The 21,038-nt window shown below is 38.3% G+C and overlaps 1 protein-coding gene across 1 annotated transcript in view; it reads left to right on the plus strand.

The window, feature by feature from the left end:
- CLIP4 (CAP-Gly domain containing linker protein family member 4) overlaps positions 1 to 21,038 on the plus strand; it is a 60,887-nt gene that overhangs the window by 19,170 nt on the left and 20,679 nt on the right. The window contains exons 7-12 of the mRNA XM_061210747.1: positions 771 to 1,007; positions 3,184 to 3,319; positions 9,192 to 9,332; positions 14,931 to 15,020; positions 15,819 to 15,962; positions 19,159 to 19,293. Of these exons, the coding sequence (XP_061066730.1) occupies positions 771 to 1,007; positions 3,184 to 3,319; positions 9,192 to 9,332; positions 14,931 to 15,020; positions 15,819 to 15,962; positions 19,159 to 19,293 (883 nt within the window). The remainder of the gene's footprint in view (positions 1 to 770; positions 1,008 to 3,183; positions 3,320 to 9,191; positions 9,333 to 14,930; positions 15,021 to 15,818; positions 15,963 to 19,158; positions 19,294 to 21,038) is intronic.

Raw genomic sequence — 21,038 nt, forward strand, 5'->3', positions numbered from 1 at the left:
GATAATTTATATGACAGGATTTTGCTTATATAAACACTGTGCAAATGTTAGTGGGCCTGTGACTGCCCATTTTTTCTTGCTGCAGGATAAATCCCAGCCCAAATTTTAGAAGTATTAAACCTATAGATTCTGTTCTTAAAATCTGAGTCACTCCACAAGTGGGCAGGATGGGTCGAGGTCACAGAGCCGAGGTGGCAGCCCTGGGGGAGTGGAGGGAGTCTCGGGTCTGGGGTTGGGAAGCCAGGCAGTCCCGTGACTTCTGTCTCCAGATGTGCAGCCAGGCTCGCTTCCCCCGAACTGCCTGAGCTCCTGCTCTTCCCTGAGCCTGGACCTCGGTCCCCGCCAGCTGAGCTGCCCTGTGTTCCCTCACCTCCCTGGGCCTCTGCACCAGGGCCTCTCAGTGGTGAGGCCCTCCCTGACCCCTGTGCGTGAATAGCCATCTCTGTCCCCCTGTTCCCTGTCCCCCTTCCCTGCTTTGTTCTCTCGGCCACTTTTTACCCTTTGATACACCATACGTTTTATGTATGTGTGAATTATAGTCTGCCTCTCACCAGGCTGTGTGCTTTTTGAGGGCGGGGCTTTTGTTCTCTTCACTGTGTGCCTTTAGCACTTAGAATGGTGTCTGGCAGGTGGTAGAAGTTTAGTAAATGTTTTTGAATAAATAAATGATCGATGAATTTAACGTACTTTTTACAAAAAATACTTTTATATGACCGTGTAGAGCTCTGAGCAGCTATGAACTGAAAAATTTCTCTTCTCTTTATTTGTAGAATGACAAAGGACAGATCCCCGCTGATGTTGTCCCAGACCCGGTCGAAATGCCCTTAGAAATGGCCGATGCCGCGGCAACTGCTAAAGAAATCAAGCAGATGCTGCTGGATGCAGTGCCTCTGTCATGTGATCTCTCAAAGCCCTTGCTTCCAAGTTACGATCGTGTTACTAGCAAGGTGATGCTGACGTCACTTGGCCTGAAGCTGGGGGATCGTGTCGTTATTGCAAGACAGAAGGTATAGTCAGTAGCTGCAGTCTCTAAAGCCATGTCCAAGGTCATTATGTGGCCTTATGTGCCAAGGGTGCAGTGTGGTTTTGAGTTTTTTTTTTTTTTAAGTTCCATATGTAAGTAGAAGGATACTTAATAGAAAACGTGAAACTTAGATGCACGGTTACTATAAAGCATAATTTAAGAATATAAACTATTCAAACTGAATAACGAAGACATCTTTATTTGAATGGGAGGAAAGTGGAGCATAGTGGAGCTGCCGAGTGAATTTAGAGGCATCCAGACTGCAGGTTTTCCCTTGCAGCTCCCCGCTCCCACCCCTCCTCAGTAGTGACTCTCCCACAACTACTACTGCACAGAAATGGAGCAAAGGTGACCCTCACTGTTCCTGGGTGTTTGGCTTCTTGATCCCACAAATAGGGAAATATTAGATATGATTTCAACCTGGTAATGAAAATGTACGTGGGAAAGAGGACTCCCAACTCCACCCGACTGAAGATTCTCTGGGCACCTCTTTCTCCAGAGCCTCAGTTTCCAGGTGGCTTTCACTTTTTAAAAACCTCATATGGGGGAGCGGTTTTTCTCTTTTTGGGGCCAGTTGGGAGCTTGGTATGGAGAATGGGACAGGGAATTTGCACTTGCATGTGGAATTTCTAACATAGCTACGGCTAAATTATCTGGGTGGGTTTGTGGGGAGTGTTATGCACTTTTCTCAGAAAACACTGAAATTTGAACATTTGATTTACTAAGAAAGTTGCTTCCAAAAGGAAGGTAAGCTACAAACTGTTACACTGAGAATGACATTTACCAACTTCCACAAGAATACATTCATGGACATTTATTAGTTTTCCGTTGTCCTATCTGTGGAGCTAAAATACCAAGAAATTATGAACGCGTAGCATTTTTCCCCCTTTGGATTAATATTCAGCTTCTTTAGTATTCCTGTCCTACATCAGAGAATGGACTTTTAGAAGAGTTATTCTGTATTTTAGTTTACTACTTTTTATTTTGAGTAATTTAAAGCTATACAAAAGTAGAAACATATAACGAACATGCATGTATCAGTCGGCAGCGTTTACCTTTGTCACCTCACAGCCAGTTTTGTTTCATTTATATTTACCCTCAGTCTATTGCTAGTCTTTTCATTCTCTTAGGACTGTCTTTCAAAGAGCAGGTGTTTTAAATTCTTGTGAAGTTCATTTTATCAAAATTTTATTTTATGGATTGTGTGTTTAGAATATCTGAGAAATTTTCTACTGTGTTTTCTTCTAGATGTTTACAGTTCTAGGTTTTATATTTAGTTTTACATTTAATTCTGAGTTAATTTTTGGATAGAGTGCTAGGTATAGATAGAGTTTGTGTGTTTAGTTCTCTGTGTTTCTCTCTTTTTTTTAAATGAATTTATTTATTTTATTTATTTATTTTTGGCTGCGTTGGGTCTTCGTTGCTGTGCATGGGCTTTCTCTAGTTGTGGCGAGCAGGGGCTACTCTCCATTGCAGTGCGCGGCCTTCTCATTGCAGTGGCTTCTCTTGTTGCGGAGCACGGGCTCTAGGCACGTGGGCTTCAGTAGTTGTGGCACACGGGCTCAGTAGTTGTGGCTCGTGGGCTCTAGAGCGCAGGCTCAGTAGTTGTGGTGCACGGGCTTAGTTGCTCTGCGCCATGTGGGATCTTCCCGGACCAGGGCTTGAACCCATGTCTCCTGCATTGGCAGGTGGATTCTCAACCACTGCGCCACCAGGGAGGTCCTGTATTGCTGTTTTGGATGGAGTATTTTATAAATGTCAGGTCAAACTGGCTTATAGCTGGTTTCAGGTTTCAGTTTTTCTGTATCCTTACTGGTTTTCTGCCTTCTTGGCCTGTTGATTATGGAGAGAGGTGTGTTGAAGTCTCACTGTGATTATAGATTTGTCTATTTTTCTTTTTAGTTCTATCAGTTTTCACTTCATATGTCTTGGAGCTCAGTTGTTAGGTACATATAGATTTAGGATTCTTATGCCTTCTTGGTCCATTGACTCTTCTATCATTATTTAATGTCTCTTTTTATCCCTGGTAATATTTTCCTTCTTCTGAAGTCTACTTTGAGAGAATGTTTTTGAAAGACTTCCATGATAAAGTTGCAAGAGTGGGAAACTTAGAATTACTGGTAGTACTCAAAAGTTACTCTGATTTATATTTTCTTTAGGTTGGAACATTAAGATTTTGTGGAACAACTGAATTTGCAAGTGGGCAGTGGGCTGGCATTGAGTTGGATGAACCAGAAGGAAAAAACAATGGAAGTGTTGGGAAAGTCCAGTACTTTAAATGTGCCCCCAAATATGGTAAGTTAGATACTATCTAATTTAATGAGAATTAATTTAAAATAATAAAATTTTACTCTTATTATTTTTAAATAAAACTTTCTCCCTGGTTACTTATGTAATAAATGAAGCGACTGCCCTTTTCTTACTGTGAGCAATATTGTGCTTGGGAGAGGGTGTCTTACTAGGAGGGCACCTAGCTCTGGAGACCTTCCTAAATCCTGCTCATGGTGGTGTCATGACTGAAGGAGGGATTTTATTCTTTATTACCAAGGAAATACAGAGCTCTAGAGGTTGAAAAACTTGAAAAATTGAAAAGCAAGTGAGGCCAACTTTATTACTGTGCTCCTGAGCTGGGATGATTCTTTCTCTTTCAGACAAATGTTTGCTTTATTTTATATTCTCTGTTTCTCTCGTACACACACACACACACACACACACACTCTGACACATTGATTTCAGTTTGCTTTTGTCACTTACTATGTTGTGAATATTTTTCCTTGTTGTGAAGTATTTTCCCAGAACATTAATTTCCCTGGTTGCACAGTATTTCATCTTGTAGCTCGACAGGGAAGGCAGTATGGTACAGTGTTGAAGAGTATGGGCTTTGGAGCCTGACTGCTTGGGTGTGAATCAGCTACTCTACCTACCAGCTGTGGGACCTTCTTTCTCTTCTTGTGCCTCAGTTTTCTTCTATAAAATGAGGATAGCAATACTGCAAGAGTTCATGTGGGAATTAAATGTGTTGATAAATATATAAAGCACCTAGAATAGTGCTTGGTTCCCAGTAAGCACCCCCAAAATGTTAACTATTTGCTAGCTGTTACGAATTTATCAAAATCACCAGTTTCCTTTTGTCATACACTTAAGATGGAGCCTCATTTTTGGGTATATTAAAATTTTTGTTTATAAAAAATGTCCATTACGGTAGATTTAAAAAAACATAAAAAAGGAGAAAAAAAATAAAATCACCTGTATATGTTTTCTGTTTATTTTTTTCCACAAAATTTGGATTATATATAGTTAAATAGTCTGCATTTTTATCTGACATCCTATTATAATTTCCTCAAATCTTTAAATATTGTTTGAAAATGTGATTTTTTATGGCTCAATATCCTTTAATTTTTCCAATTTGATGGGTGAAAATTTCTGTTTAAATTCATGTTATTCTGACTGTGGTGAAATAAAATACCGAAAATGTTCTATTGTAGCACATGTATTTTTTGTGTTATCTTGGCAATTGCCAAGAAATAATTATTCATATTATTTGCCAATTAAAAATTGGGATATTAGCTTTTTAAAAAACTGATAAGAGATTTTAAAAAATAAATGCATTTTTAGGATATTAAGCCTTTATATTTATTACAGATATTTCGCCCAGTTTGTCATTTGCCTTTGAACTTCATTTGCAGTGTTTTTGGACATGCAGTTTTATGCAGTTAAAAGACTTTTCCTTTATAATTTCTTATAACTGCTTTTATGCTAAGGTAAATAGTTCTTCCTAATCCAGAATTCATTATAGGTTATATATTTTATTCTTTTGAATGTTTTAATTTTTAAATACCACATTACTTAATTTGGAGATTATTTGGTTAGTTGTATAAGGATAAGAATTTAATTTTAGTTTTACTCTATTAGCTAATTTTGGCAACTGTCAAGCAGACTAAGGGCAAGATCAAAACCATTAGCAACACAGAGAGCAGATGTGAATCAGAGCCATGAGAAATGCTTAGATTGTAACAGAATGCATGTGGCTTCCCAAATCCCATCATTCCAAGGAGAGGCATGCTTGATTAGGACAAAGATGGATACCCAAGGACCCTGTCTCCATCCCCCTTTACATACTTTAAGGCAAGTTGGGGGGCAAGGGTCATGTGTTGGATTATATAAAAATGGGAATATCCCTTCCTGCTGAGCCAGCTCAGTAGCCTGAGCCAGGTCTTTGCTAAACTGTCAGTACTTGAGGTGTGGGAAGCAGGAGAGGTGGGCACAGGAGAGGTAGAGAACCCCATGACTAAGCAGAAGCCAAAGAATTTGTCTCTTTTCAGCAACAGTTTTTTGGGTTTTTTTCCCTCTCTCTAAATCTGTCATTTTCCCTTTGGCTTGTTGTGCTTCCTTTAATATAAATTAAGTTCTTATAAATGCTATAGTCTGTTTTGGGATTGTTTTGTCTCACTGATCTATTAATTCTAGCACATACTAGATTTTTTTGATTGTAAAAATTTTATAATAATTTTTTAAAGATCTTTTTAAAAGCAGCTTTTGGTTCATAGCAAAATTGAGAGGAAGGTACAGAGATTTCCTGTATACCTCCTGCCCACACATGCACAGTTTCCCCTTTTATCAACATCCCTTCACCAGAGGGTACATTTCTTACAGTGGATGAACCTACATGGACACATCATAATCACTCAGAGTCCATAGTTTGCCTTAGGGGGTCACTCTTTGTGTTGTATATTGTGCGGGTTTGGACAAATGTATAATCGCATGTATCCATCACTGCCGTATTATAGAGTGTTTTCACTGCCCTGAAAATCCTCTGTGCTCCACCTGTTGATCCCTTCCCACCTCAGCCCCTGGCAACCATTGACCATTTTACTGTCTCCATAGTTTTGCCTTTTCCAGAATGTCAGATAGCTGGAATCATACAGTATATCGCCTTTTAATAATGCCTTCTTTCACTTAGTAATTTGCATTTAAGTTTCTTCCATGTCTTTTCATGGCTTGATAGCTCATGTCTTTTTAGCACTGAATAATACTCCATAGTCTGGAGGTATCACAGACCTCCATTATTTCTCCGTTCACCTACTAAAGGATATCTTGGTTGCTTCTAAGTTTTGGCAATTATGAAAATTTTATAATAATTTTTAATATTTGGTAATACTATTTTTATGTCTTTTAATAATCACCAAAGTGAACACATATACCTAGTTTAATAAGTCAGATTGTATTATAAGGTTTATTAAAACAACAACTAAACCCTCCCCTGGCTTGCCCTTCCTTACTCCGAGACCTGCTCTATAGAGGCAAGAACTTTTTTGACTTCTTTAGCTGTATCTTCTGATCTTCATATTCATATTTTAAATAATATATTTATATGAATCTTTCCAATTTTGGACATCTATTGACTTCATACTATGAAGAGAAAGATTTGGTGTTCGTACTAAGTCATTTTTTTTTCTTGGTTTACTTATTTGTTTTGGTGGAGCACATCCTTCAGCAGCTTTTTGACAGAGGACTCATGGGAAGTAAATTTTTTGAGACTTTCCATTCCAGAAATATGTTTATTTCTACCCTTACACTTCATATGATAGTTTAGTGGGATAAGGAGTATTAGGTTGAAATTCATATTTTTTCAGTATTTTGAAGGTGATACTCTGTTGTCTAATGCAAATTGGCAAACTTTTTCTGTAAAGGGCCAGGTAGTAAATATTTTGGTTTTATGGGCCATACAGTCTCTTGTTGCAACTATTCAGCTCTCCTGTTGTAGTGAATAAGCAGTCGTAGACAATAAGTAAACAAATGGGTGTGGCTGCGTTCCAACAGAACGGTACAAAAATAGGCGGTGGGAGGATGTGGCTCTCAGGCCATAGTTTGCCAGCTATCATCTTGAGCTTCCACTGCTGCTATTTAGAAGTTTCAGAGTCATTCTTTCTTCTGTTTTTGTCCTTTTCCCTGTTTTTGTAAGCTTCTTTGGAAGCTTTAGCATTTTTTCTCTTTTTTATCATTTTTTTTCTTTAGAGTTTATACCATTTTTATTTCTTACTAAAATTTTAGTGGAGTTTTGGGAGGAATTGTGGTTAAACAAAATGGATCATGTTTATCTAGAAATTCATTACTCTTCTGTTTAAAAATAATTCTTCCTTATGTGTTTATTTTTAGTTAAGCCTTATCATTGTATGTCAAGATCGGAGGAGAGTCCCATCAGTACTTTGAGTAGCATGAGATTCTGAACAGGAAGGTTAACCCATACACAGTGCACACTTTGGGCTTTGAGTATATCCAGTCATTGCTTTAAATTTAGTTTTGGTTTTCCCAAATGATTTAATTAATTAAAAAAAAAACGAGAATGAGAGCTATATAGTTCATTCATTGAACAATATTATTGTGACATTAATGACACAAATTTGAAAAATAATTCATAGTCTGTACTCATAACTATGTTTTGGTTTTCTGTTTTTTACAGTCCTTCCTATATCTACACATACAACTTTTCACAGATACAATCATAAAGTAATCAAACATACAACTCAATTTTTGTTTTCTTGATTTACTTTTCATATATTTCTATATTTCTACATAATCTTTATTGTTTTACTCTTTAACAGTGATGTAATAGTTCATAAACATAGTTGATTCATTTATTCTATTGCCAAATAATTGTTTTCTCCTACTTATAGTATTGCAGTGATGATATATTCAGGTATGCAGTCTTTTCCTCCTATTTGGATTATTTTCTCATAAATTAATTTCCAAAAGTATGATTGGGTCATAGTAGTAAACTAGAAATTGTTTTGGCTCTTGAAGTCTATCTTCTCCTTATAATATACAAACGTAAGTTTGTAACCTTGTTCACACTTCTTAAGTATAAGTATTTCCTTATAATTAATGCCATAAAGTAAATTAGGTCAGAATTTTTGTCTTCAAGTAAGATTTTACAGATTTACATCCCACAGTATAAAATAATTTATTTCTTCAAACCCATGGCAACACTGGATGTAATCATCATCAAGCTTGAGTGCGTGTGTGTGTGTGCGTGTGTGTGTATTTGGCAAGGAAAATAATTTAGAGAAAAAAATAGAAAGAAAATCTGAAAAATCAGGAGGAAGGATTGTAGAATCTGATGGAGGAAAGAATTTCAAGGTTAGCAGAAAAGTAGTATAGTTTGCACTTGTTAGCTATAAACAAAGCACTCACTTTTTGTAATCTTGAGCATTTCATCAAACCTATTTTAAAACAAGTTGTTTTAATGTATTACATTTTAGTCATAATGTGTCTTTGTTAGATTAGGTGTAAACACTGAATGGTAGTGTATAATGTACATATTATGACTTTATTTTTTCTTCTTAAATGTCTTAGCCAAATAATCTTGGTATTTATAGTCCATATTCACTATTTCTAATGTCTGTGCATACTTATATATACTGTAATTTTATGCCTGGATAAATTTCTTTTTTAATGGAATTTTATACTCCTAGCTGTAGCAAACAGGCAGCGCCCTCCCCCTGTCCCCACATACCTTCCCACACAACACACACTGTATTGTTTCTGTTGTCAGTTGTCAGAAGCTGAGGGCTAAGCCTTTGGGGAAATTATGTTTTATACTCAAAAAGATTTTTTATATCCCTACTATGTGTAAGGCACTATAGTTAGGTACATTGGGGGAATGCAGAGATGAGTATTGGATTTTGTCTTCTAAAGTCTGGAAGAGAGATAAAACATGAACATAAAAAGCTATAATACGGGAAAAAATATGTTCTAAGGAGCTATAGATAAAGTGACATGAAGAATAGTTTTTGTGCTATATAATGCACTGTTATTTGCCAGTACTTAGAAATAATTATAATTCTCTTTTCCCTGAGTTTCACTTAGCGCCTCGTTATGTTATGTGCTTCTTGAATTATTGTGTATGTTGTTAGTCTTGACAACTAGATTGTAAACTCTCTGAAGGCAAGTACTGAGACGTACTTTTTCTCTGTCTCTCACTACAGGGCACCTAGTAGACACTAAAAAAGAACTTAAAGATTTATACTTTTTCTCTGTCTCTCACTACAGGACACCTAGTAGGCACTAAAAAAGAACTTAAAGATTTATATTACTGAATGGCTGTACTTGTCCTTTTATTTGAAGTGCTTTTAATTGCTTAACACTAAAATTCTGCATTCTCTCTTAGGTATTTTTGCACCCCTTTCAAAGATAAGTAAAGCAAAAGATCGAAGGAAGAATACAGCACACACTCCTTCTACAAAAGCTGTACCTCTCATCAGGTCCCAGAAAATTGATGTAGCTCATGTAACGTCAAAAGTAAATACTGGTAGGTCAAACCAGAAAGTTTGATATCTTGTTCGTGTTTTAATTTTATCTGTGGAATGCCTTATATTTAGATTGCTTCACACTTTTTGGTTAGCTGCCTGTGAAACCTGAATTTAATAAAACCTGCAAAGTACTTGGTTTATGATTTTAATCCCTGACAAACGTTTTTCAGATTTGTTCCTTCCTTTTTTTCCCTTCTATTTCCATACTTTTATCACCCCCAATCTAACCTCAAAGCTACACTTTATACCTCTGTTAAGTATTTATGCAACACAACTAGCTTTATGTTTCTCCCCTATTCAAGAATTTTAGTGACTTTTTTTATCAGAAAATGTCTCAACTCTTGAAACTGGCCGTCAGAGACCTTTCTCTGATGGAGTCTCTTACTGCTTCGCAGTTGAGCTGTGGTTTGTCACGTCTCGCTGTCTTTTGTGTACATGGTTCTCACTCTTCCCTTCATACTTTGCCTCAAGCTATCTCTCTGGGCAATATTTGACTTCTGCCTGAGGTTTGAGTCATTCTTTACCTCCTTACTCACATCCTGTTTCTCCATGAAAACCTCCCTGATGACCCAGCTCACTTTGATCTCTTCATTCTCTAATTTCGTATACATCTAATCCATACCAGCCTGTTGCTATTTGTTATCTTGGGTTTTGTCCTCTGATTGTTTTATTTGGGCAGATCTTTTATTCTGTTAGAAAAATCTTCAACTTTAAATGGACTGTGAGAGTATTTTGTACTTTCGTATTCACTGTAGCACATAGCACAGAATAGGTGCTTAATAAATACTTGCTAACTCATCAGTAACTGAAGCAGAAAGGCACTCTACCACAACTAAAGGATTTTGTCTACAAATTTGGTTGGCCTTTCTGCTCTGTTCCACTGGCCTATTTGAATATCCCTGTGTTAGTACTGCACTTCATAATTACTATAGTTTTTTTAAAAAATAAATCTTGATATCTAGTAGAGGAAAGCCTCCTATCTTTTTCTTGAACAGTGTCCTGCCTGTTTGGCCCTTATAAATCAAACTTCCTTATAAATTTTAGAATAAGTTGTTAAGTTTCTTTAAAAAAATCTGTTGAGAGAGGGATGGGGGGCTGGGCAAAATAGGTGAAGGGGATTAAGAGGCACAAACTTGTAGTTAAGAAATAAGTCACGGGGATGGAATGTACAGCATAGGGAACATGGTCAGTAATGTTGTAATAACTTTGTAGTGACAGAGGTAACTAGACTTATTGTGGTGATCAATTCATAATGTATATAAATGTCGAATCACTATGTTGTACACCTGAAGCTAATATAATATTTATGTCAACTGTACTTCAATTAACAAAATAAAAAGGAAAAATAAATAAATAAGGTGATAAATATATCTCCAGGGCAAGAAAATATTATTTTGCAAGTACAAACTGGAATTATATCTCAAAAAAAGTGCTTGTCACAAAATTAAAGTTTTTTTTGCTCCTTAATAGAAAGTTAACTTCTAGACAGATAAATTAACAAATTATGTTAATGTTATTTTTAGTGTCAAAAAATAAAAAATAAAAATATCCGTTGAAGTTTTAGTTGGTGTTACATTTAAACCTTAAATCAATTTGAGAACTGACATCTTTACAATATTCAGTCTTTTAATTGTAAGCTTGGGATATTGCTTTATTTAATTGGTCCTTTAAAAATATCTCAATAAAATTTTATGATTTTCTCTACAGATATTTTGTACTTGTTTTGTTAGGTCTATTCCTAGGTACTTTATACTTTTTGATGCTCTTGTAAATGGTATCCTTTTAACTTGAAACCCAGAAGTACACGGCAGATATGGAAAGAAAGCTCAAAGAGAAGCCCTCTATTTCTGGTCTGAGGAGCAGGAAGGGGGTCTCCTGCTAGACAGAAAGTGGAGGAAGTCCCTGTTTTCTTTTTTGATTGCTCTTTTTTACGTCTTTGGTTCTTTCCCACCGCAGTCCCTAGGCAGTCCTGCATGTTGTAATAGCAGCAGGGAATGGCCACGCACCTAAAACCCCAACGGAGGGGAACCCTTGTTTCTGGCCAGAGAAACTGTGGTCCCAAGAACATGGATGGAATCCCCATTAGTTTTTCTTCTTTTTTCTTACTGCTTGGCCCCATAGGCAGAGTCGATCTCAAAAGGTTATATGACAGGGGCTTCCCTGGTGGCGCAGTGGTTAAGAATCCGCCTGCCGATGCAGGAGACATGGGTTTGAGCCCTGGTCCGGGAAGATCCCACATGCCACGGAGCAACTAAGCAACTAAGCCACAACTCCTGAGCCTGCGCTCTAGAGCCCGCGAGCCACAACTACTGACCCCGCATGCCACAACTACTGAAGCCCGTGTGCCTAGAGCCTGTGCTCCGCAACAAGAGAAGCCACCACAGTGAGAAGCCTGCACACTGCAACGAAGAGTAGCCCCCGCTCGCCGCAACTAGAGAAAGCCCGCGCGCAGCAACAAAGACCCAATGCAGCCAAAAATTAAAAAAAAAAAAAAAAAAAAAAAAGGTTATATGACAGAGCAGGGAAATTAAAGCCTAGGCATTCTACCCAGAGTATCAGGAAGGGGTGCCTCTGGGAGCAGGAAAGTGTCAAGGAGACCGTGGTGAGGAAGGAGCTCAAGAAAGTGATCTCAGAATGGTGGGCTTACTGCCAGGTTGTGTGTGCATGCGTCTGACCACGGGCTTCGGTCTCCTGCACAGACCACTGCCCAGGTCTCAGACTGACTACTGGGTGACACAGCACATGAGACAGATCCCAGATAGGCTTTGGCAACTGAACTGACATTGGAGCCACAGTCACAGAAGATGTAGGAACTGCCAGCCTGAAACTAACCGCCTGCTGACTGTCGAATGCCTGCTAAAACAGAACAGAACAAAACAATCAGCACTCTCCATAGAATTTAAACAAGACCCAAAGTCCTATAAAATAATGTTCACACTGTACAGGATACAGTCCAAAATTGCTCAAAATATGAAAAACCAGGAAAATCTCACCAACTCTCAAGGAAAAAGACGATCAAAAGATGCCAACCCTGAGGTTATACAGACATTTATCAGATAAAGATTTTAAAGAACATATTATAACCCTCTAAGAATTAAGGGTGAACCCTCTTGAGACAAATGGAAAATTTCAGCAGAGACATGAAGATATAAAAAAAAGAACCAAATAATTCATGTACACACGCACACACACATGAGTACAAGTAAAACTGAGGTAATCTAAGATTGGTGGATTGTAGCAATGTCAGTATCCTGGTTGTGATTTTATGTTATAGTTTTGTAAAATGTCACCTTTGGGGGAAACTGGGCAAAATGTACAAGAGATCTCCCGATACTGTTTTTTACAACTGCATATGAATTTCCCGTTACCTCAAAAATTTCAAATAAAAGGAGAGACTCAAACGGATATTTTAGGACTGAAAAATATAACTGAAAATAAGAAATTTACGTTGTGGATTGACTTCACAAGGTCTCTCTTCCCCACCCCCCCGCTCAGTTTCTGCTGTTGTGGTTCTGGCCCTCACTCCTGGCCTCTGCTTCCAGTCTCTCCTCCTCTGGTTCCTTCTAAACTGTGCTGTCGGGTAATGTTCTTCACCTGTGACCGTTCATGCCAGTCCTCCTTTCCAAAGCCCATCAGAGGCTCATTCCTTACTGAAGAGCTCCGGTTCCTTGGCCCGCACCGTTACCCTCCAAGATTTTACTGTGGACCATCTATCCAGGTTACTTCTCCCGTGTCCCCCCAAAATCCATTTTATTCCAGCCAAGCTACTCATCCTTCTCTGACCCTGTCTTTCTTTAAGTTTTTTTTTTCTTTTTGTCCATCCGTAATGGCCACCTTCAGTTCTTTCTGATCATACCTCCAGTATTCACTGGAAGAAATCCGACCTATCTCTCAAGACCCATATTGGAATGTGATCTTCTTTCTTTCTTTCTTTCTTTCTTTCTTTATTTATTTACTTATGGCTGTGTTGGGTCTTTGTTTCTGTGCGAGGGCTTTCTCTAGTTGCGGCAAGTGGGGGCCACTCTTCATCGCGGTGCGCGGGCCTCTCAGTATTGCGGCCTCTCTTGTTGCGGAGCACAGGCTCCAGACGCGCAGGCTCAGTAATTGTGGCTCACGGGCCTAGTTGCTCCGCGGCATGTGGGATCTTCCCAGACCAGGGCTCGAACCCGTGTCCTCTGCATTGGCAGTCAGATTCTCAACCACTGCGCCATCAGGGAAGCCCAGAATGTGATCTTCTTGATGAGGCATTAATTTATAACCATGATTATTGTCTCCTTCTATGCTAGGGCTTATATCAAACATGTCCTCATATTGTGGTTATTCATGTCTTTCTGCCACACCAAATTGAAAAGGTCTTCCTTTAGGGCTGGGACCATGGCTTGTTTTGTTTGCGATGCTCAGAGTGCCAAGCTCATTTCTTCACCCAGAACGCTTTGTAAGTGAGTAGAATTGGAATGGATGCTTGATGGAATTCGAAACTGGGTGTAGTCCGTTAGGTTTCTTATTTAAATAGTTTGGTTCTGTAGAATTGAAACAGAAGTCTCAATATTAAGTAGAGTATTATTCATGAGCTCTCTTTTAAAATCAGTTTTTTGGGGGAGTTGGGTGTAGTGAGAGTCGGGTAGTCATTTTCAGAATACCAGTGGCAGAGAGTACAGGGTTTCTTACTATCTGACTCTGACTTAAATGAATAATTGCTATAATGATTTGCAAAAATTTTTACCGCAAATTTGCTATCTAAATAGACAGTCTGCTACAATGAATTTGCCTGCACACACCAGTGAAATCATGAGTTGTTTGCAGGTCTTAGTAAGTGTGCAGCCGTCATAGCTGTATCAGGTTTGCTTTACCTGCTGGCATTGTGTAAACACACTAAGGAGTGCATTAAGTATCAGACAGTTAGATAGCTGTGTTTTAAATGCTTTATATTAGTTAGAATTCCTTAGTGGATTTTTAAATAGGTGGAAAAGATACTTTAGTGATATTTGGGGAAATTGAGTGGGGTTTTCAGATGGGCTTAGGAATACATTCTTTTCTTTCCCCTTTAAATAATGAAATATTGGCCCCTGCCATCTGTGAATTTATTATCCAGCGTGTTCTCAGAAGAGGATAAGATTTAGATAATGAGGGATGTCTGTACTTTAAAAAGCAAATACAGGGCTTCCGTGGTGGCGCAGTGGTTAAGAATCTGCCTGCCAGTGCAGGGGACATGGGTTCGAGCCCTGGTCTGGGAAGATCCCATATGCCGCGGAGCAACTAAGACCATGTGCCACAACTACTGAGCTCACGTAAACCACAACTACTGAAGCCGGTGCGCCTAGAACCCATGCTCCGCAACATGAGAAGCCCGCGCGCTGCATCGAAGGGTGGCCCCCGCTCGCCACAACTAGAGAAAGCCCGTGCGCGGCAACAAAGACCCAATGCAAAATAAATAAATAAATAAATAAATAAAGTTAAAAAAAAAAGCAAATACACATTTATGTTTAACGTTAAACAAAATTCTTTTTTTTTTTTTTTAATTCTGATTTTTTGACCAAGTGACTCTTTTATTTTTTTCAAAATTCTTTCTTGCTGAAAGTGTTTTGTTTGTGTTCTAGGATTAATGACATCAAAAAAAGATAGTGCTTCAGAATCAACACTTTCATTGCCTCCTGGTGAAGAATTGAAAACTGGAGCAGAGAAAGATGGTAATATAATTTATAACTTCTATATTCAAAAGAATTTACTGATTGAACTTTAAAATAATATAGTGATATAGCTTATATGAGGCTAAAGTTTAAAGTTTGTAAGGGAAGAACCATTACAGTAAAAATTTATCCTTGAAAATCCCCTAAGCAGCTCATAATAAAGTATATATATATATACACACACACATATTTTTTTTTGTATAAAATCCTGTGTTGTGATTCTTATCTACACTTAAATTAGAGAATTACTGGACTAGATTAAGAGAATAAAAGGAAATTCCATAGTGTAGATGTCTTGATAAAAGCATTTAAAGTTGCCTTTAGCTGTCAAATCATTGGCTGAATAGAGCACAAATAGAAAATTCAAAAGTATTCCTGCTTGCCTTCAGGTTAACTCAGAACATTTTAATATTAAGCTTTTGTTACCTTAAAAACACATTAGTATGTTTTTTATATAAATAAGATGTGATTCTACTAACTCATCTTAAGTGAGAGGTGAGAGACGGTGGTTAGAATAGGTAGTTGGTCCAAGTTAGTGACATGACAGCACTCTCCTATATAAGATTATCATCATATAGTGTGGATCCTTTGGATCCTTAAAACTGCTTGGGCTATAAAATCTTGTATGTATGAACTACAGTATATTTCGATGAAATCAGGCATTTAATTCAACACTAGTTAATCCATAACTGAGGAAGCTAAGTGGAGAGTTTCAGAAGGATTTACCTGGAAAAGCATCTCATTGGTTCACTTCTTATTTTCCACCCTCTGATGTATCCTTTTCCTGTACCGTTTTAGTTACCCTGCTTGGATCCGTCAGCAGCTCCTCCTCTACATCTTCTTTGGAGCACAAACAGAGTCACTCCAAGAAACTGAATGCAGGTGGCAATAACAAGAAGACAATGAGCAAAAGCCCTTCTGTCTCATCTAGAGCCAGTGCCGGTATCTATGGCTTTTTCAACCAGGCTTTCTTGGTGTTTTTTATCTTGGTTTGTTTGTAAGTAGATTTGCTCTTTTTAAATGTGTAGAAGGAACCCTTTACTTCAGTCAGATTGAACTACGTGTCCCTTCCCTGTCTCCTCCCAGGCCCCCACCTCCCTCCCCTTCGTCAGCATACTCAGGATCTCTCTGCCTTTCCCTCATGCCCCCGCCATTTTTCCTTGTCTGGATTGACTTCTTCTCTTCCTCATGTATCTATGGACTCTAGCCCCTGTAAGGTTCATATTAGAACCTTATGATAGATCTTCAGACACTTGGAAACTATACGGTCTGTTCTCTTTCTTCACTTATCTCTTTTCTAATCTAAACCTAATAATAATAACTAACATGTCAATACATGTTATTTACTATTTCAGGTACTATTAAAGGAATTTTATATACCTTATTTCATTTAATTCTCAAAATAAACCTATGGAGTAGGTACTATTATGATCATCTTCAATTTATGAATGAGGAAACCGAGGCTTAGGGAGGTTAGGCATTGGTGCACAATGGCAGTTTCTAAGTGCACACCTGGGCTTCACCCGCAGGTCTGTCTGATGCTTTGCTGCTACCAGAGTCCACCTCTGTCTCAAGTACCTTTGGCTCTTCTTCATGCTGTAGGGTCCCCAGACCCCTTCCAGCCTGCTGGTAGAGAGCTGAACCACTGCCTCTCAGTACAAGTCCAGTCTGAGGCTGCTCATGCAGTTTTGGTGACCACACTATGTCATTGGCTCAAACAGAGCCTTATGCTAAGTCTCTTCATTTTGTGGCTTGACATAGGACTTTACATTTATTTTCATTTAATTTAATGTTTGAATTTTTATCCCTCTGAATTTTGTTTTTTACGTCTTGTGTATAGCTTTTTCACACACTTTTGTGTTATCTTCTTATTTAAAAAGCATGCTTTCTCTATTTTTAGCCAAGTCATTGTTTAAAACTGTGTAGGAGAGGTTGACAGTGATAACCTTTTTAACTTGCTGTGAAGCCTGCATGATCCCATTCTGTCCACATTTCTTCAGTTATGTGTAAGGATATATAAAACACGTTTTCTTGTTGAAATCAACATATATATTGAATTTATTGCAGTTCAGTTATTTACCTGCATAGAAAGGAAATGAAGCCACTTTGGCATAACTTATTTTTAATGAGCCTCATAGTAATTACTAGATTCTTTTTCTAATACTTTTAATACTTGTACTGAACCAATATTTTATTGTAGAAAATGTTCATGACAGGATTTTTTTTCTCTTTAAGGTACTTTATTGTATGGGGGAAAAAAACCCAAACAAACCCTCAGTAGTAACACTGATGTAATAAAGTTAAAAGTTGAGGCCCTAAAAGTGGAGAACCTGGAAATTTTGCTTGAATATTTATTTTCTGAATAGATTCCTCTTCTCTTGAAACCAGTTTCTCTTTAATGCTGTGAGGAACAGAGGTGAAAAGATGCAGTGATGTAGCAATCCTGTTTGTCCTCATTTTATTTACATTTTAAGGCCCTCTTCATTTGGAATTTGGGCTTTTGACATTGACTTGATTTTAAAATTTATGTGTGGGTATGGAATTATCTTTTTTACCCTTTATATTAGGTAGTTCTAGTGTCCCTACATACTTAACCTTTTTTTCTTTTTATAAATTTGAGGGGTTTGTGGACCTAAATAACAGTAGAGATGAAGAGAGTTAACAATTAGAGTGAGAAGGAGGTCCTTTTAAAAGGGGAGGGAGATGTGTGAGAGAAAGTCCGTGTTCCGAACCCCAGAGATGTTTCCTTAAGAAATTATTGCTAGAGTGAGTAGATATTCCACTTTCTCTGTAGGTTTGCATTTGGGGTAGGTGTGGACTGCAGAGAGTGGACATTTTGGGGAAGCTAAGGATAAAGGATTAAGGAGAAAGAGGAGCAGAAAGAAGGGATTGGGGGATGGGAGAGGTTGGGGAGGAAGGCTGTGAGCTCAGCCCCACTGTATGCCACGTTGACCTCGCTGTCCTTGGTCCATTGTCTGCAGACAGCCTGGGGACAGACGTGCGAGTTTCTGGTCACAGGGTCAGGGTTTTAAGTCAGGTGTGCCACCTACTCCCTGTGAACACCGTGTCTTCATTAATTCCTGAGTTTGTATCTTATCTATGATTATAATTCTCATGAAAAGCACTTTGTAAACTGTGAAGTACTTGGGAAATGTTAGTTATTTTGAGGGCCAAGGACTTTTTAGTATACACTTGATCCAGACCTTCCTTCTGCCTGAGTTTGTGTTCCTCATTTGTTACCATGTTTTTAGTTTCTCCCTGTTAACAGTCTGACTTACCCTCTATCCCACACCCTCACGCAGGGTTCCCTAGGCCTTCTCAGATGACAGCCACTCAAATCTGTTCATGCGCTGATGGGAGAAGCCTCAGGGGCCCACCTCTTCTCTGTTATAATCGAACAGCTTTCCAGACAGTGTTTCTCCAGGACTTCTGATGTTCAGTAGTGGGAGTTTCAGGGTTTAGGTTTGAATCAAGGTCTGGGCAGGGAGCGCTTTTGTTTCTAATAAGGAAATCAATTTGGGGTAATTGGAATCTTACAGCAATTTCACTTTTAGATTATGTTTATGTATGTATCATTTACACTGAGTCCCACTGAACTACTATGATTCTAGCATTTTACTAGAGTAGGGATTGGTGGACGATAGCCCATGGGGCAAATCCAACCTACCACCTATTTTTATAAATAAAGTTGTATTGGAACATGTTGTGCCCTTTTTGTCTGTCTGCTTTTGTGCTACGACAGCAGAGTTGAGTAGTTGTGCAGAGTGGTGTGGCTTGCAAAGCCTAAAATATTTACTATGTAGCCCTTTACAGACAAGGTGTGCTGTCCTCTGTTCTAGTAGAGAGTGCCACCAGGAAGTCAGGATAAAGTTGATACTTCACCAGGAATCAAGTGTAAGTTCCTGTGGCAATGACTGTCTCAGGAAACCCTTCAAAGTTCTTTCGAGTAGCTTTACTTCACATGTGAGAAACACAACTGTAGATGCTGTGTATAAGGAAAGGCAGCATATATTGAAATCTCCAACTAACTAGACTGGTTAGAATAAACAGTAGTTTTTTGGCTTATGTGCTTTTTGAGTTTCCCTTTGTTTTTTCTCTTTTCCTGCCCCATCCCCTTCCCCAACCAACCCCAAAACAGGTTTGAATTCCTCAGCAACATCTGTAGCAAATAATGCACGCTGTGAAGGAGAACTCTGCCTTGGAGATAGGGTGTTGGTGGTAGGCCAGAGAACCGGTACCATTAAGTTCTTTGGGACAACAAACTTTGCTCCAGGTAACTCATCTGTATAGTCTTTGCTCAACTTGAATTCTTTAGATAACAAAAGGTTTAAAATTTTACATGTAAATAAAACTTATAGAGAATTCTTGATTAATAGTTGTTGTGGATGATAGCTATGGCACAGAAAATGGAAAACATTGATTCAAATGCCGACTGTTTTTACTCAGGTTGATTGTTACTTATGAATTTTTCTTGCCATTTGTGTTAAATTGTCTAAAGTTAAAATTAGTTGTTACTCTCCAGTTTTACTCTCACTGATTGCCAAGTGTGCTAAATAACAGAGAAAACATTTTAGCATTAGATTTGTGCTAAGCATAATCTTTAAAATGAGTGGATAATGAGTTTACTGCATACAGCTTTTAACAGAGTGGCTTGGAGAGAAAAGCAAACAAAGCGGTTCAAAGGAAAATGAAAAACGTTTGCGTACTCTGGGATCTTAAAAATGCATGTTTGTGTATTTATATATTCATTCCAATCTAGACTTAACATTGTGTTTCCAAAAGTAAAGATTATCTTTCTTTTATATTTTCAGTGATTGTAATTTCAAACAGAAGCCAGTTGAATAAAACCATGTTTGTATTTTTAAATAGCAATATGCTGTTTAGACACATGGTGGCATTGCAGCATTTTAGGAAAAGGTTACCTAGAACATTGATTTTTTAAAAAAGTTTGTAGCCTTCTGTCAAGAACTCTGAAGGATCTGAGATTTTACCCTATTTGCAAGTTAACAAGTTGGATTGCCATGGTTTCGTAGATGCTGGCAGAAGATGGTGGGCTCCTGGGTCAGCGATAGAGGACCTCAGTGCTCTCTGCAATAGTGATAGCCAAAGTGGCAGCATTTTCTTCTGGTTCCTGAGCCCCAGTTCCCAGAGGGTGAGATAGGGAGGGCCAGGTGACACCTGTACACCCAGTGGTTTATGCTGTAGGAGAGGAGCCCCGAGCTTAAGGAATATGAACCTTTGTACTAGACAGTAAGCATGCCTGTCTTTTGTGCCGGGGGAGACTCTGTCTCCATCCCCCAAGGCCATCTTCTCTACAAACATCCATGAAAAGACGGTCAGTGCCTCTGTCCATAAGGCCTGTAGAAACATGGAGAATTGTCTCCCAACACATTCTTGTTTCATTAGTACCATTTATAATTGCAGTCCAACTACTAATGGATTGGAGATGGGCTATATGTTTTATAATTCATGTCTCTCTTAGGGCACCAGGTAGTAATTGAGATTAGTTAGAATGTTCTTAATATGGTTCTCAAATAAAAACCTAGGAATCCCAAAGGTAGGTTATTTTTCCACAATCACCATGTCTTCTGAGTTTCCTTTCTCTGGTTTTATTAAACAAGGCTTGAACGGTTGGTTTTGTTTGGATGCAGTTGTTTTAGGTTGACTTTTAATTTTTAAACTCCTAGTGTAGAGCATTTAGAAATTTGGAAAGTCATAAGCAAATACAAAAGTTGGAAATTTTTCATTCAAGCCCTTCTGCCCTTTCAGAAAGAAGTAGCGTATATTTCTTGTGGCATCAGCATTTAGATCAATCAGTTCTATAGGACAGTGGTAATGTCTAGGCTTTTTATAGATGATAAGATCTAGACCTGACAGAGGGCATGTTCAGCCCCTTCAGCATGTTTATCAGTGCCACCTCTGAAAGAAAGTTGCCATTTACATGGGAAGATGTCCATTCCTCACCACTACCAGACAGTATGCAGTCACTATTGTTAACACTTGCCATAATGCCTTCCT

This window comes from Eubalaena glacialis, chromosome 14 (genome assembly GCF_028564815.1).
Source record: "Eubalaena glacialis isolate mEubGla1 chromosome 14, mEubGla1.1.hap2.+ XY, whole genome shotgun sequence".
NCBI lineage: Eukaryota > Metazoa > Chordata > Mammalia > Artiodactyla > Balaenidae > Eubalaena > Eubalaena glacialis.